An 18,962-nucleotide genomic window follows, 5' to 3' on the forward strand; every position below is an offset into this window, starting at 1 on the left:
AGAGGGGAAACTAAGTGTTATAATTTGCTATGGTTACTTATCTCCATGAAGAGAACAAATTCGCAAAGTTTCATGCAAATCTATGATGGTAGATGAGAAAATGATTTTTTGTAAATGAACATTGGATGATTCATATGTAATTCAATTAGCAAAGTGATACTTATCAATCAGTGATCGCATGAAGACTGGTTCAGTGGCTCAATGGCTGCATCCTGTACTACAGTCCAGAGGATCCTGAGTCCTTGGAACTGTTTTTTCCCCACTTGCCACTCCTTTCACATCTGGCAATGTTTGTTAATTTGCAAAATGCTGAGTTGTTGAAGTTCGATTAAAATTAAAAATATGAAACAGTATTAGTTAGGAGAAGAGTTTACGAAGAAATTTCAATGCCACCACAAAATGAATCAGAAGTCACGTTGCAATGAGGGCAGTGTTTATTAACTACATATTTGCATAAAAACAGTTGAAAAATTGAAAAAGATTTACGAAGGGTCTGAAATCCAATTTTCTTTTCATATTTTTAGCTCTAGTTCTTCACTATGTACTTTAAATATTATCAATCTCCATGTTTTGCAAACAAGCACTTGCTTTTATTTAATGTTTGTATTCAAGGCACTCTAATCTCCTTTTCTAAAACTGGTATTTCACATTGAGAACAATTGTGTGTGTGTGGGTGGGTGGGTGGGGGGGGGGGGGCATAGGCCCTATCACAGAATCCCAGCTTGCATGTTGCTCATTTGCCTATCAATAGAGGTTACATTCAGTTCAAAACACATGAAGTACTGCTGTCACAGCTATCTTACATTACCATTCTTACCAGCTCAATGTGAACACACTCTCCTTCATCTTAATTTTCACTGTCATCAACAAGGACAACAACATTTTCGTTTGAAGTTACAATTGTCTACTCATTTACTGATATTGACAATGAAATGCAACCTTCAGAGTTATTTCAATTTTTTCAGAACATGGAATGAACAACGACATAATGAGTAACATTATACACTATCTGTTAAACAGCAAATTTGTCTCAAAAAATTAATCCGAGCATATTAATATGTATATAAGCCATCATGTGTAGATTCGGAATGAAAATCCACATCGGTACCACAACAGTTGGAAATAAGAAAAAATTGTTGCTTCAGGGCTGCAATCAGCTACTGTCCACTTACTTAACAGCAGGCCTGACAAATTACTGCCTCTAGTTTCATGGAATTCAGACTTGAAAAGTTTTGACAAGTGTTTTTGTGTGATTTTACACACTACATGTAATTACTTAAAGATTGAATGTAATATAAGGGGCATTCAAAAAGAATGAAGTTAGAGGCATAATTACAGAAACATGTTAGAAGTATTGACCCTTGCTATTGTGACAAGGCAGTGAGTGGGTGTCTCATAAAATTCCTGGAGCTGCAATGTTAAGCAGTTCCACACATACAGCTGGACATTGTCATCCAAGGTGAATTGTTTGCCCCTCAGAGCCTTTGTAAGCAGACCAAAAATGGCTTAATTTCAGGGAGAAAGGCCCAGACTGTGTGGAGGGTGGCCAGGAGCCTCCCATTTGAATTTCTGCAGGAGTGCCGCGACTGTGTTGGCCACATGAGGCTTTGCATTGTCGTGGAGCAGAATAACCCCACAGGTGAGACTGCCTAGTTGTTTCGATTTGATTGCTTGGCGAAGGGTAGTCAATGTTTAAGAGTAATGCTGGGCATTCACCGTTGTCCCGTGCTGCAGGAAGTGAATCAGAAGGGGGCCATTTTTTGGTCACCTTAAAAAAGGCTCTGAGGGGCAAACGATTCACCTCGGACAACGACGTCCAGCTTTACATACGGAACTGGTTAACATCACAGCCCTGGGAATTTTATGAGACAGCCATTCACCACCTTGTGTCACAGTGGGACAAGTGTCAACAACCAGCGTCAATACTTCTAAGATACAAGTACTGGTTTCTGTAATTATGCCTCCAGCTTGTTTCTTTTTGAATGCCACTTATAATTGTAAAGGGTTGCAATTATATCTTGTCATGTGTGAATGCTTTCTTGGTTCTTTTCTCTACATTGTCATAACAAGTTTTCAAATTTTTCTAGTTGTGATTTGTCCCTATGTCCTGTGAGTTAAAGTTAATGGCAACTTCTTAGCACATCTTTCCTTTGTTGGCCATAGTAACTTCAGTCTTTTTTTTTTTTTTTTTTTTTTTGGCTGACTTTGTATGGTTTCAATACAGTTTCCAGGAATAAGTCATTTTCAACTGTAGATTAGTTTCTGCTTATTTTCCTCCATCTTTACACCAAGACAATGTCAATAATATATACTGTGAAACTAAAATGCACAGTTAGTAACTGCAGCCAAAGCTCCATAACTGTTTTGATAGCTAATTTTAATGGTGTTGCAAAGTGCGTTTCATGCTAATTTAGATCATCTTGTTCAGTTGATCCAAGTTTAGAGTTCCACAACAGAGTGGATTCCTGAACGTAAGTTCAATTTATGAACTAAGGCCAAAAGTGAACCCCCATCACCAGTGTTTATATAAAATCAGCCAACTGTTTCATAATTAAATCTTTTTAGATCATTAACTACAAATTATACTATTTACCCCTTAAAAACTCACCAATGAGCCACTGGAGGACAGCAATACTCTTTTCAGGTGGTTCATACACGTGTCTCACAAGCATCAAGATGACAACAGTTTGTATGTGTTCTTTCTGCACAATTGTCTCTGGCACAACACAATGCAGAAGTTTCTGGAAACGCTTTATAGCTGTGCATAGGAAACAGTACAGTTACTAAGAATGTACTTCTCTAACATAACATTATAACAATTTCATATCATTATTGTACAAAAAACAGTGTCTTTATTTGTGTTTTAACCATACATGCTGCAACATTCATGTGCTACCTTTAGTAGGTTTTTACTCATTATTCTATCTCTAGTATTGTCGAGAGTATTTTCCTGCTGTTAGTTTTATATGTACCATACTTTACACAGCCTGTCAAGGCTTTCGATTCCGTTTTCTTGTTTGCTATAACATTAGACATGTTAAAACACTTATTTTGTTTGCTGCTGCTGTTTCAATAGTTACATAAGCATTTTATTCTATCATGAAAACACAAGGTTCCCGCTGTCAGCTTGTGTGTTATTGTAGCTAAAAATAAAACTGTAACAACAACTGTACTACAAAAAAATACATTCTACCAGTAGCTGAAAACCAATAAACATTCCAGACAGGCAGATGAAATGGGCTAACAGTGGCAACTGACTAATTCACTAATAATTTTGTTTCTTATTCAAGTTTATCTTTTTCATCTCTGTGCATTACTACAACTATTCTACTAAGGTGCATGAAAGAAGTGACAAATGTTAGGGATAAGAAATGGCAACTTTGATTACGTCAGTGGCCCAAATTTCAAATTCTTTCATCTAACACAGAAAGAGGAAGCTATCATTAGACTGCATATATATATATATATAAATTAAAATAAAAAATAAAAAGGAAAAAGAAAATGAAAAAAAAGAGGATCATTGTCAAATATCAAGAACACTTGATTATTGCTGAAAAGTAAGCACTACAACTAGCCATTAATGAAATGAAGATACATTGGAATAGCAGATATGGAGGAATGGGACATGGTATACCAGGAGTAGGCAGAGGGCTGTAGGTAGGACACTGACAGCATCTGCATCTACACCTACACTCCGCCAGTCTTTGTGCCACTACTAGTTATTCCCTTTTCTGTTCCACATGAAAATAGAGTGAGGGAAATATGACTGCATATTTGCCTCCATAAGAACCCTAATTTCTCTTATCTTTGTGAATCTTATGCAAACTGTACATTGGCAGTAGTATGATAGCTCTGCAGGCAGCTTCTAATGCTGCTTCTCTAAATTTTATCAACAGTGTTTTGTGAAAAGAAAGTTGTCTTCCTTCCAGGGATTCCCACTTGAGTTCACAAAGCATCTCAGTAATATTTGTGTGTTGATTGAACCTACCTGTAACAATTCTAGCAGCAAGCCTCTGAATTCCATTGATGTCTTCCTTTAATCAACCCTGGTGCAGATCCTAAACATTCAAGTAGTACTCAAGAATGGGTCACCCCAGTATTCTATACACAGTCTCATTTATAGATGAGTTACACTTTCTCAAAATTCTCCCAATAAACCACAGCAGACCATTCGCCTTCACTACTGTCCTCACATGCTGATCCTATTTCATATCACTTTGCAGCACTACACCTATATATTTAATCAACATGTGTGTCAAATACGACACTACTAATGCAGCATTTGAACATTAAGAGTTCTTTTTCTGCTACTCACCTGTATTAATTTACATTTTTCTACATATAGAAAGCAAACTGTCATTTAGCACATCTACTAGAAATTTAGCACACCTACTAGAAATTCATCCAAGTCATCTTGTACCCCGCTAGAGTTACTCAACAATGACACCTTCCTGTGCACCACAGTGTCATTTGCACACAGTTGCAGATTCTTGCTAGCCCTGTCCGCCAGATCATTTATGTCATTTTGGTCTTTAAATATGTCTGCTTGTGTCTGTATATGTGTGGATGGATGTGCGTGTGCGTGTGCGTGTGCGTGTGCGAGCGAGTGTATACCCGTCCTTTTTTTCCCCCTAAGGTAAGTCTTTCCGCTCCCGGGACTGGAATGACTCCTTACCCTCTCTTAAAACCCACATCCTTTCGTCTTTCCCACTCCTTCCCTCTTTCCTGATGAGGCAACAGTTTGTTGCGAAAGCTTGAATTTTGTGTGTGTTTGTGTGTCTGTCGACCTGCCAGCACTTTCATTTGGTAAGTCACATCATCTTTGTTTTTAGGTAGATCATTTATGTATTTAGAGAATAAGAGTAGTTCTACCACATTTCCCTGGAGTACTCCTCTGTCTCTGATGGACACTTTCCACTGAGGACAGTGTACTGGGTCTACAACTTAGGAAGTCTTGAGCCACTCACATATTTGAGAACCTATTCTGTATGCTTATACCTTTATTAATAGTCTGTCTCCAGTGGGACACAATATCAAATGCTTTCCAGAAATCTAGAAATACAGAATCTACTTGTTGCTCATCATCCAGGGTCCACAGTATATCATGTGAGAAAAGGGCAAACTGAGTTTCATATGTGAGATGCTTTCTAAACCCATGCTGGCTTGTGGAAAGGAGCTTTTCAGACTCAAGGAAATGTATTATTCTCCAACTCAGAATATGTTCAAGAATTCAGCAGAAAACCAATATTAAGTACATTTGTCTGTAATTTTGGGAGTTTATTCTTTTAGTCTACTTACATACAGTCACCTGTACATTTTTCCAGTCATTTGCACCTTTGCACCAGGCCAGAGATTCGCAATAAATACAAGCTAAGTAAAGTGGCCAATGCTGTAGAGTATGATCTGTAAAACTGAACTGGGATTATATCTGGTCCTAGAGATTCAACCTATTCAGTTGCTTCTCTATGCATGGTATACCCATTACTATGTCCTACTATGAGCCTATATGACAGTCAAATGAAAATTTGTTTGCACAATCCTCCTGCATGGATGACTTATTAAATACGAAATTTAAAACTTCAGCTTTCCTTATGCCTTCTTTTACTGCTACATCAGACTGGATAGCGGCCTTCAACCCGCTTAGCGATTTTACACAGGATAAGAATTTTCCTGGCTTCATGGCAACATCTTTCGTTAAGGTATGAAAGTGGAAGTTGCTTTACACTTCTCGCTGTGACCTTATTTTACAGGGTAATAATGGAAATTGCTATATGCTCTGCATTTGGATCTTTTTACAGATGGACACATTTCTATAAATTTTTACCACTCATCATTTGAACCGAGAATGCAACAGTCTGTGCTTCCTCAGCATTTTCATAATTTCGTTATTAAATAATGATGGATCTTTTCCATCCTTAATCCACATCTTTGACACGTGCTTCTCCACACCATGAGTTGCAATCAGTTTCAACTTTGCCCATAATTCCTCTATGTCCACCATATTGGAACTAAACAATGTCCATTCATTGTCTAAATAGGATGATAACAACTACATATCTGCTCTTTCAAGCAAAAATACTCTTCTAGCTTTCTTTATGAAATTATTAACTTCAGTGACCTTTGCTGCTATGATGACATCATGATCACTAATCCCTGCATCTATATTGACACTGTCAATAAGGTCATGTCTGTTTGTACTTACAAGGCCTGAATCATTTCCATTGCACATGGGCTGCCAAGCTAGCTGCTCAAGTCAGTTTTCGGAAAACCAGTGCAAGAGTATTTCACAAGATTGTCTGTCCGTACCACCAGCAATGAATCCACAGACGCCCCAGTCTACATTCAGCAGGTTAACATCACATCGATCTAACAATGATCGAATTAGTAATTTCCGTGCTATTGAACTTAGACTTTCCTCGGATGATCTAAGACTGTCGCAACACATTCAGGTAGCCGATAAATAAAATAAAAAAATAAAAAAAAAAATACAATAATTAACTTGGGTCCACCTACACCTGTTCCTCACATCCAGATAACTTTGCAGTTAGACCCAAATTCTACCTCAATAGAAACTATATTTTTGTCAACTGCAACAACAATCTATCCTAGCATGTCATCTAACCCATGGTTTTTTATATAAATTCCATGTCTTGCTAAATATTTCACAGACTTCTACTTTGGGTTCAGTCACCTTTTGGTTCGAAGAACTTAAATGTGACAACTTATAACACTAATGTGCCGTGAAACATGTTAATGTTACCCTCTGAGAGGATTTCAAAGTTTGACAGAGCATGTGTCTAATGGAAAAGGGTATCTGTCTATAATTTCAAATTTTGTGCAGTTGACAATAAAACTAAACAGGCCTTGACCTTGGCAGTTAACAGAAGTGGTAGAACTATAAGTGAATGAAAAAACATAAACAGCCGCCAGCCTAATTAGACACCTTAATTTGGAAATACATATTTGAGAAAATATGTTTATTAGTTACTGAATTTACTTTTTTGAGACTTCCCTTTGAATAGCAAACAGGATACAAACAGACACAGTGCACTCTGCACTGTGTGTAGTAGCAGTTACCAATAACACACGCACCAGTAAATTATGGGGACCAAAACTGCACCGAGTTCATACTAATGACAGCCACGATCAATAGCATTACTTAATCAAAATACTGAAACATCACTGCATGAAGTGCAGAACTAATTTTGGACATGAGGGACTTCTATCTTGACTGACATGAATAACACAAATAAAGATGAATAACATCTTAAATGCACTGATTAAGCTCCTCTGCTTATAGCAGTTTTGCTTAATAACAATAATAGTTCATTTTTTTCTTAATAGGAGGACAATATGATGGGGACTGGTATAGTTCCATTAGCCAAGGTTCTTTGATTATTGCAAAAGTAAAAAACTACACTGTCTTTGAAAATGTTCATAACTTCACTTCTAACAGTACTACCGCAAATCAGTTCAGATCATTAAAGATTTATATGTACTTTTATTTTAATCACCTGTGAAGCAGGTGTTCTTGGCAATAGTATTAACACACTCTTGCACTGTAATACTACAAAACTATATTTTATGATAAACTAAGGATACTTTAGCAAAAACCTATCCAACATCACTTTTATGGTTTTAGCTTTTTTGTATTTAAACTTGCTACCTTAACAATTTCACTTGGAGTAGTCCATACACAAAGCATCCAAATTTTACTCTTACTTTAACTTTTTCTACTCCTTTTACTTTAGACCAAACATCACTTTTAAACACATGAATGCCAGAATTGTTCATTTAAATCAGGATAAGCTACTCAGTTTTAGTAGCACTTTGGCGAGGACCCCGCATAGGTTCGTGATTAGGACTGAAGTTACGGTTTGAAACACGAATTGACGTTTTATGTGATTATTATTGAAACACAAAAATTAACTGGTCCACGCCAATATATATTACTTAACTGAATGTATGAAGTCTGTGAGGCAGTGGCGAAGATTAGTGGCAGGCGAAATGGCGGCTGACTGTACTCACGGCTCTTGATGCGCGAATGCTCTATAAAATCTCTTCTTGGCATCGGATTTTCAACATATTAGAGCCATTACATTATTCTCTGAATACCAAGTAATAGCCAGACCCACATCAAAGGCAAATCCCTTATAATGCAGCTTCCAATTGCCTCTCTTAGCACGATCGAAGTGTATCGTGCTAAGGCTAGCCACACATTGCGTGTCATTCACACAAAGGAGCCACTCAGTTCGACCACCAAACTTACCTTTTACATCACGCCGTGCCACTTTCGTTGCAGAGGGACTTCCCTACAGCATTTACATGTTACAAATACAAGTGCCCTAAGTGTGGATCAGCTTTTAACAAACAAAACTTTCATAAACATATTCATATTACAATAATTTAAAATTACAACATATTCTTTTGTTTTTTTTTCATATATACATATCATAACTCTAGTTTTCTTGCCATACATCAAGGAGTTCAAACAACACAGAATGCACACTTCATAAATTGCAGATACACAGTTACTTAAAACAAACCTATTCCTAACTGATGTAAGTGTTACAAACTTTCCTGGAGGGCAGCAAATTCAGGAACTGTGTTACAAATGCTTCAGCAATTTACCATTAAAAGTTTGACTGTCACAGTGTCTTTAATTTGTACACAGTCTGATTTCACTCTCCGTGTATCAAATGGTGAGCGTTCAGAGAATCTCAAAATATCACCTAAAAAATCCCCTACGTGCAATCCACAAGTACTCTCCTGCCTGAGCAGCTGTTTCTTTCGTGCAGTGCACAGCTGATCTGTCACGAGGAGTTCGACAACTCTCTACCCCCTTAATGCAGGTCCAAAAATCTGCAACCAAGACTGGCACGGAATCGACGGAGTCTTTGGTCGAGATCCTCTACTCAGTTCCAAACTAAAGCACACCCATCAACTCCAGGTACTACGCCGAAAAACTGTGAGCTGGTTACACCCTGCAACGGAGGGCACCAGTCTTCACCACTTGTGCCAGTCGCCAGTACAAACTATGGATGGCCTCAAATCCCAAACGACAGATGTCATTGGTGCAGATGTGAGCCACAACTTGCAGACGACGGTACCACGCACCCTCGACAGGGCCTTCTCCGCACCTCGGATGAGACATACCGAGTAAATATCAGACTTCTTTCTAGCCCTGGACCCTATCCCTATTTCCCTCACCTCTATTCTGCTCCATAACGTGCTTAACATTGGACCTCCATAACTAGCAAACACCTGTCCCTGTATGCCTGCTCGAACCCTTCTGCAGGAGCGGCCACCTGTTCACTCACAGTGTGAGTGGGTAAGGCCAGAAGGCCAGCCTTCATACTGACACTCTGCCTCGAGTGATGCGAACACGTTACAACCCACCACACACCTTGTGGTGGGGGTGGATCCCTCATGCCTCACTGCGAGGTGGGTCTGGATCAGTCCATGGACGAAATGAGAGACACCTGAGATGTTCCATGTGATGCGCCATATTATCCATAACTGCTACACCCTGAGGCAACAGCATGAAGATGACTGACCATGGCCAGAAGCGTCTTCAGCTGTTCATGAACTGCAGCCAGCTCCTTCTGCGTATGCAAGCAGCATTGCACACATCCTATCCACCCTAATATTACTAACCTCAGAATTAACTACAAAACTAAATATGTAACCTGCTAGATTACTGGTGTGTCACTAATGGAGGAATGTGCCTTACTGAACTGTGCCGCTGTTCAAGTGCCTTCAGAAGAGCAAATAATTCTCCATTACAGAGATAAGAAAACAAACAAATAGTTCAGGGGACACACTGGAACAGAAGACAGCCACGAGCACAAAGAGAATGAAATAGCGATGGATGGAGCACATAATCAGATCAGTGGTTGGTAAATGGATGAAGGAACATACTGCCAAGAAGGCAATGCAATGGAGAGGAGGAGGAGGAGGAGGAGGAGGAGGAGGAGGTGGTGGTGATAGACGAGGACAACGACAATGAATTTGCTACTGGTGATGAATTTGTAGGTCTGACAAAGTAAAAAGCCTATTACCATGGTGCCATCTACATTCTAACTTTGCCTTAAGTGCACTGACCTCTGATGAGCTTTCATTCAATGTTTGAGATGGGACTGCATCATCCGATTGCAGTCTGATGCCCTACCTACTTGGTAATCTTATTTTAACGTGGATGTGAAACTTGCAACTTGTCTTCAGTATGCAAGGAATTGCTTCATGTCTTTTCCATTCTCACCCCCATGTTGTCAATTCTTGCTATGTAAGTGAAACATCCTACCTTGAGGATAAGGTGGGTACCTGTGAATAGTCACTTCCCCACCTCTACATTGTGCAATACTTCAACACTTGAACAGTCACTAAGTTAACACCATTTATTTTTGGAAACCAGACTAAAATATATGAAAATCAATTAAAAATGATTTTGGCACATACAGAAGATGGAAAATTAAAATAGCACTTACAAAGTGTGGCTTTTGTTAAAACACGGAGGAGGATAGTAATTTCAACATCACTCAGACCAGTCTCTCTTTCTGATAGTTCTTCAAGTTTCTTGTCAAATTCTGTTGCCACGTACTTGTATCCTGCACCTGCAAAACAATGTTTATTGCATTAATAGTCATATAAAGTATACTGATGTCGATAAAGGAAAGAAACAATTTAGGTCCTCTGAGAATATTTCAAAGGTCATTGAAAATATAGCAGGAAGGAATATGATAATGTTACATTTTAGCAACTAATTATCGAGACGCTTAGAGACACCTTTGGTGGATAAGGACAGAAAACAAAAAGCAACCATGGCCACTCCAAGGTAACCATCTCAGCATTTGAGCTACACGATTCAGGGAAAGATTGATTAACCCTAGATCTGGGAGGTCAGATGGGGATCTGTGTCTCATTCTTGCACAGTATGGGTCCAAAACCTTAACCATTGCCCCCACCCCCCATACCCCTTTCTCACATAACTGACTATGATAACATTAATAAAACACTTCCCCTGATGTTAAAATATGGCAACCAGTGCCAACACACAAAGGAAATTACTATCTATAAGCTGAATAGAAAAGAAAAAAGTGAATTCGAACACAAGATAGAAGAAGAATCACTTCTTAAAGAATGAAACACAAACTCTAGCAGAGAAAATGAAAACACAATGAATCACTGACTTTCAGAACTGGTGGCTTTCTTCTCATGAGTAAATAAGATAAGAAACATTAACAGAATTCACACATAATTTAAATGTGAACTTAACTTATGACTAAGCATGACAAACATGTTGAATGAAAATATGTGTGATTCTTAATAGTCATAGTATCTATTGGCCATGTATTCATTAAGATAAATATGCTAGGTCAGTTTTACAAGTAGTACAGGGAGATAGGAGGGGAGTGCACAAAGGAATAAAGTTTAAGGTAAATCATCCCACTAATAGTGAGGTTATCAGAGATAGAGGGCTGCAAGAACTGGCATGTCATTCTTGTAATCAGACAATATAATTATTATAGCAAAGCTAATGTGCACTGGGGAGTCTTAACGGAGTTAGCATACAGGCCTCTGAAGACAAGATACAAACATTTAGCTACGACATACACTGCTTCATTTCCCTGAATTCAAATTTGTCCTCGTACTTTGCATGATAAAATCCCTAATTTGTATGAGGATAAGGGAGTTTTGAATGATCTAGCCATCATTCTCTGGTGGGTACATATTATGAATGGTTTTATGAACACTCTGTACCAGAATAGACAAGAAAGTTCACAAAAGAACAACATTTTATTTGCTCTCACATCGGAGTAATATGCAGCCTCAAAAAAAAAAAAAAAAAAAAAAAAAAAAAAAAAAAAAAAAAAAAAAAAAAAAAGAGGTAATCAATTTGGAAAGAAAGCTTTACATCTATATTAACAGGGAAAAGAATACAGTAGCAGAGGGACTTTTTGCAGTCTCTTGTATCCATGCAAATTTTTACAAAATTTTTTTTTTTGTCTCCACACAAACAGGGAAAAAATATCAGTACCAGGGTATTGTGAAGCAGTCAGAAATGCATGCAAACTTTCATCTTTTATTTCTGCTCTTATCACTTGCTGCACTCCCAAATCACTGAGAAGGTTGCTTACGTGATAACTATTACCAGCAAAAAAGTTCACTATTCACAGTTGTGTGAAGTGCTTTTTATGGAGTTTGTGACTCCTTAGAACCACAAGGGATTTTTCTTAAGCTAGGACCTTTCCTTCTCAGTTCACATTGTGAAACAATTAAAAGGCCACTAGGCAACAGAGTCATTTTGTTGCAGATTTTTCAATTTTTCCTCACCGTATTTGTGTTAAAACTATACTGAAGTGACTGGAGAAAAAACTGTCACTTTATACATAAAATATATTTTCATTATACAGTCACTTCAAACATCTTCACGATTCTGTATTTTTGAGGCTTCAGTGAATCTCTACATTTATTCCAGAATAACATTCTCAAAGGAAATTAGGTACGTAAGAAAATTCTGAGTACTGCTACCCCATAAAGAGCAGTAATATACCAAGTTACTCGCCCCCCGTTTGCACACTTAATAGCGTCGGTATTAATGTGGGATTGTGCTGCCCGAGTTCTACGTAGATGAAATGAAATCAGAAATATAATTTTGAAATGGCGCTGAGCACTATGGGACTTAACATCTATGGTCATCAGTCCCCAATATAATTTTCTACAGATAAGATTAAGAGTCTCAACTGCTGGAAGATGGGTGTGGCTCCACTTCCTTCAAAATTTGCTGCAACACATGCATATGCTTATTTTTGACATCTTAATTAGCTGTGGGGGCATGCTACTGCAATTCCATACAAGGTCAAATAGTCCAACGTATCACAACATCAGGTTTTTTCCTCATTTTCTGTTGGTAAAAGGTACTATGCTAAGAGAGCCAAGTAAAATGATGTAGTGTTAGAAGAAAATCAAACTTTCATTTGATCCATAGAAGTCTAATTACTTTTTTGAAGTTGATTCCAAAGATATCTAGGGACTAGAATAAAGAAATTCAATAAAAGAAGAACTTAAGTGTGTAAAAATTGGAGCTTTTCTTCACATATTGAACACATGAAAAAGGGGCCAATCTGGACCAGGGTTGAGGAAAGCCCAGATATTTAAAAAAATGAATAAAACCCGTCTTTTTTGTTAAATTTAAATTCCTATGATTAATTTATTCAAAGCACTCATTCTTCCTTAGAACTACTTTATTAGTGCCTCTTTCCTTGCCCTGCCAGCACTGCATCCATAGAGATAATCTACACCATCTATGAGCTTGTTTGATCAAAATTAAGAATTAATTTAAGATAGAAAAGAGCCAAGAAATTAATGAAGATCTACAAATTTGTGCAAGCTTTCAAAAAGTAGTAAATAGTACTTTACAGTCACTATGACTGTACATCAGGCTTAAGTTTTTTCTGGAAGTGAAAATGTTACTTAGATGAGTTTCTTATATTGCAAGAAAAGTTAAAACATGATATTACTGAACACAGTAGACAGTTGACTTCAATAAATATAATGGTTCTGTTTAATATATGTAAGGCTAACTATAGAACATTTTGTACATTAATTAAATTTTTGTAATTAAATATAGTTGGGTTTTATAGGGATTTTGGCAGGGTACAAAAGAAACACTTGGGTTTTTATGGGTTGGGTAAAATTACAGCCCTAATTTGGACAAAAAGTTACCAAGTAAAAATAAACAAAAAAAACTCTAAACAGCATTTCCTCTCAGGGAATAAAATTGCATAATAAATTGCCCAAGAAGATGAAAATACTAAAGTACATCTGTTTAAAATGGCAGCTAAAATGTTTATAAGTAATGCGTACTACAAAATACAAGATTACTTAGAGGACTCACAGTATTGGTTAATAATGAAAGGGGATAATCACCTTGTCACATTTCAATATTGTAACGATTTTGCAAGGAAATCATGTGCTAGGATGACAGTAATGTCTTGTCATTCTCTTGACTTCAGCATTTCACTCATCATCATGGGTGTGATTTTGATTCAGTTTTTCAGGTGCATTGAGGGGAGAACATGAAGATGTGCGTGGGGAATAGTGGCATGTTTAAAGGCATTCCAAATGGACTGTGGTTAGTGCAAGGGACATTGTAGCAAACTCATGGTTCTAGAGTCAACAGCAGGTGTCCTCGATGTGTGCACCAATGAAGAGAAAAGCTGTGCATCAAAGAACATTGTACATTAGGGACCAACCAAATGAAGTGATTCAGTTGTTAAGATGCTGATTCCATATTCAGAAGGAGATGTTTGCTCTGTCTGGCCATCCTGATTTAGGTTGTACTAAATAATTTTACACAAATGCAGCGATAGTTCGTTCATCAGGGCCAGGGCCAACTACTGGCCTATCTTCATAAAGCATACTTATGTATTATGTATGTATGTATATTTCTTGAGCTCTTTATTTTCGTTATATTATGATAACAAATTTAGTATCATTCAAACAGCTGAATGAATGAATGAATGAATAAAAATTAATATCTCACCAGATATTACAAAATTTTATCATTTGGACAGTCTGAACCTTGAGAAGCCTGCTGTATCGGTGAGATGAAGGGCAGAGAAATACTGATAGAGAAGTGGAGGAAAATAGTGGTATCATCACCTGATTCGTGAAAAGTGTACATAGAGTGTAAAATATTAAATTATGAAAAACAGGATAAAACGTCATAAACATGATACATAGAGTGAATTAATATTAAACCTAATACCTTGGTAAAGGTCAGTGCAAGTACCCATTTAGAGCCATACATGTACTCTGTATCTTAAATAGCTGGATAGTTGATGGCAGCTATCTTTCTTCAAGCGGAGTATTTACAGATTAACACTTTCTACTAAGTATGAACAAGTCAACTTCATGGCATTCCTTCTCCAATAACCATTGAAAAAATTACGATACAAGTTACTACACTTTTTTACAATTTTTGTAGCTGGAGGTACTATACACTCATTAATGAAAAGATTTAAAAATATAATCAGAAAAACTATATACTGAATCCTGTCACCAGCTCACTGATTACGTCAGTGTCCCAGAAATAACTTCAGGTCTGCTCACAAGCCAGCAGGGGTGTCCTCCAAATGTTTGTAGGAGTGACTATGCCTATCGTTTGTACATCTCAATCTACTGCAACTGGTATAGTGCCCACATTTGTGGAATTCCCAAAATGGTTTCTATGGAAAACTACAATTTTAAATGCCACATACTGTAATCTGCTTATATTTTTCAAATAAATGAATCACTAGAACACATTAATGGTATTGCAACATTAAAAATGCTATTATTCAACCACTGATTATTATTTAGGTAAACTTTCATGTGCCATCCACTACACTGTATGCAGCTGTTCAAATCAACAGTGGCTCTAGGAAATAGTCACTGGAATGTGGATGAAGCAGGCAAAGGTAATGTCTGCTTCGATGCACTGAGTCCGCTTCACTTAGTACTTCGCTGATAGTTTATCACTCCTCCTTTCACGTTCAGTGACACTTGAACTGTGTGTTGTGAGTTCTAAGCCTTTTATGCAGATTTTGACAAGACCTGCAGAAGTATCCCCTGAACAATTGAAGGGAGTGGAATCTGCCATACTCTTCCCAATCTACCACTACTCTAGGTCTCTAACAATTACACTTAACCACACAACATGGTGAAGTATTAGCCTTTTCTGTATGTTTGGGAACATTTTCTAGATCCATCAACTATTAACAGATGAGTCCCAGTAGTTTTGTCAGATATTCATCTGTCAGTATGTTAACTGGAGTGTATTTCAGATTCCATTAGTGGTTAACATCTGGATCTTGTACAGCTCACCCCTCCTTGACCCAGTATGAGACAACAAGATGACTGGCAGTAATCTCCACTAGGTGTACACCTAAAATAACAAGCAGTGACTACTACAGTGGCACCAAACACTCTGGTAAGCATTATAAGCATGCCTCATTGCGCCATCTGCAAGACATTCTTATGTGGTATGTAGCGCTGCTGTAATGTCAACATATTGGCCCTGAAGCTGGTAATGGCAAAAGCGTCACATTGCTGTAGGGTCTGACTGCCAGCAGTGGGAGTCTATAGGTGGTAGTTCCTGTTTTACAAAGTTATACAATGACTTCAGATGCTTTTGAGACTGCATTGGTGATGTGCAGTTGAAGTTTGATTTTTCATGTAGATGTACCCCTAGATATCTGCACACAACCTGTCTAGAAAACGAACTGCCTCCTAACCTTGTAGGTCGGTTTTTGCTTGTGGAATTTTTACCTTATCAGATTCACCGTCCTTGCAGAACACTGATCGTAGAGGCTCTATTCTTATTACCAAACTTCCAGAGTCTGACAAGGTGTGTATCATGTGGACCAATGTCTTCAAAACTCCATTCTTCTGCACTGAATTGTGAAAGCTGCTGGCTTGTATGTATATATCAGTGTGTGTAGATTTGTGACACACATTGTAGCCAAACAAACTATCTTCTCTCCTTTTGACAGTTACAGACAAAAATGGCCATCCTGTACCAGTTTCATAGTGAAATTAATATTTGAGTAGCATGAGTTAAGATGTACCAGAAACTCATTGGGGCTATCCCTACCATGAGGCCAGATCACAGAGGCACCATCTGTATACCTGAAGAAGCATATGGATTTGTATCTAGCCATCTCTAATGTCTCCACTTCAAACCCTCTCCATGAACATAATCCAGCAACCACTGGAGACAGACGGCTGCCCATTTCTATACCTTCTGTCTGCTCATAATATTGGCCCCCCCATACAGAAAATACACTGAGAGTATGTGCCTGAACATGTCCAAAAGAGCATTGCCAAATTTCTCTGCAATCAGTTCCAATGAGATTTTCAGTGATACCCAAGTTATCAAGGATACCACCTCAAAACTGACCACTATATCAGGTTCTGCAACATGCACTTGTTTGAGATATTGCAAGAAGTCCTCTGATAAATGGATATGGTAAATACAGTTCCCCACATATGGGAACAACAGTTTCTTTCAGTACTTGGCTGTTGTGTACTTTGATGTGCCAGTGTTACTGACAATTGAGTGCACTGGTACACACTCTCTGTGAACTTTCGGCAGCCCATACAGTCTAAGTGGAAACGGTGCATTCAGTCACAGTTGTTCAACAATCTCGTCTGGCATACCGGTTTCCTTCAGAAGAGTCCTGGTCATCTTGCGCACTTTGTGGTCATCTTGCACACTTTGTCTGTAGGGTAACAATCCAAAAGCCTGAAAAGCTTTTATGCAGGGCCCCTCCAGATTTTGACACACTTCTTCATCGTAATCAGTCTGTTGCAGAACAACTACGGAGTTCCCCGTCTGTTAGCGACACGGCGACATTGCTGCCTTCCTGGGTCCTCTAAAATGCGAGCTTCTTGTCACTTGATGTTGTTTGATTTTGGAGGGTGTCTTGCTGAGCACCCTGCAGGTCACTCATCAAATTTCTTCTGCCACATTTGGTGGAACTGTGCTTCCTACTTGCTCCATTGCACTGCTGAGACCTGCAATGGACACATTACTGGAAGTAGTTGTGAAGTTGAAAACCCTGCTGAGCACCTTCAAAGCAATGTCATCAAACTGCCTGCTGTGCTTTCCTACTCTGAAACTTCACAGACTGGTATGCTTAGGCGTTCTTCTTCGTGCACTCTGCTAGAGACCAAGAGGCACTATTTACCGTGTCCCAATCTTCAGCTGCTAAGGAGACTGCCATGTACAAATGAAGGTATAAAAGCGTCTCATGTACCACATAAGCCTATTGCGCATGTCTGAATCCTCTCTCTCACAAGGACCAAGCTCGCCCAACGTTTTATCATGCTCACCACTCTGGAGTCGATGTGATGTTTAACCCTGCTTAAAAGTGGTACTATGTTTCCATCTTGACAGCTCAGCAGGAAACAGAGAGAAGATGACAATTTATTACCTCTGTACCATTGATGCATTTGACCTAAGACTTTACCTGCACCCTCCTCCAAAGCTGTCCTGGATTCATCTGAATCAACTACTAACAAGTTGCCTGCATATGCCACCATGGCTTAGTTAATTCAACCCCATTATAATCTTAAGGAGGGTTTCAATGGATAATCAAGCCACATGTCAACTCTTGATAATGCATTCGACAGCCTTATATTTTCTAGTATTGAATTTTACTACCCTCCCACAAAATAATCTCAGAGACTAATGTATAATGTGTCAGGAATCTGGAGGTCTCAAGCAGGTAACCATTGCAGGTCACCACAGGTTGTCAAAGAAGCTCAAAATGTCGATCACTAATGCAACCATATAATTCCAGAATAAATTACAAACTAAATGAGGTGTCCGACTGCTAGTCATCAATGAAATATCCATTCCTAAAACTAAACTGGAATCAGTTAAGGCCCTAAAGCTCTCTGCATCCTTCCAATCAATCACATAGGAGGTACTCTTTAACTTTAGCCAGCATTTGATGAGGTAAATAGGCCTATGAGACCTACAATTCACTACATCCATGTCTTCAGATTTCTTAATCATCCCCACAAGCTTTCAACACTACAGAACCCTTTCCAGTCTTAAACAATCATTGAATAGTTCCTTAAGAGAGAAAACTATCTGTGGTATTGCTTCAAGCAAAACTTCAGGGTGAACACCTTCAGGGTCTGGTCCTTTTTAGGTTTAAGTTTTACCAACACCTTCCACCCACCCAATCTTCTGTTATGTGAATGGGGAGGTGTTAAATTTGAAATATAAACATTCCAGATTTGTTCTTAGTCTACAATGTTCTGCAACATTTATCATCTACGTGGACCTAGCCTAGTAAAAATTTTGCTGCTCGATTCCAGCCAAGAGTCGTACTTCTGTCATCTCATGTAAGCATTGACAAAACCATGTGTTTTGATCCGTCCAAGCTGAAACTGATAGGTTTGCCTTA

At 38.3% G+C, this 18,962-nt stretch overlaps 1 protein-coding gene across 1 annotated transcript in view; it reads right to left on the minus strand.

Moving 5' to 3' along the window:
- Positions 1 to 18,087, minus strand: part of LOC126156191 (centromere protein I-like) — a 64,281-nt gene extending 46,194 nt beyond the window's left edge. The window contains exons 1-3 of the mRNA XM_049916283.1: positions 18,015 to 18,087; positions 10,488 to 10,613; positions 2,609 to 2,758 (exon numbers count right to left, since the gene is read on the minus strand). Coding sequence (XP_049772240.1) covers positions 2,609 to 2,758; positions 10,488 to 10,613; positions 18,015 to 18,087 — 349 coding nt within the window. The remainder of the gene's footprint in view (positions 1 to 2,608; positions 2,759 to 10,487; positions 10,614 to 18,014) is intronic.
- Between the last annotated feature and the right edge of the window lie 875 nt (positions 18,088 to 18,962).

This window comes from Schistocerca cancellata, unplaced genomic scaffold (assembly GCF_023864275.1).
Source record: "Schistocerca cancellata isolate TAMUIC-IGC-003103 unplaced genomic scaffold, iqSchCanc2.1 HiC_scaffold_1103, whole genome shotgun sequence".
Taxonomy (NCBI): domain Eukaryota; kingdom Metazoa; phylum Arthropoda; class Insecta; order Orthoptera; family Acrididae; genus Schistocerca; species Schistocerca cancellata.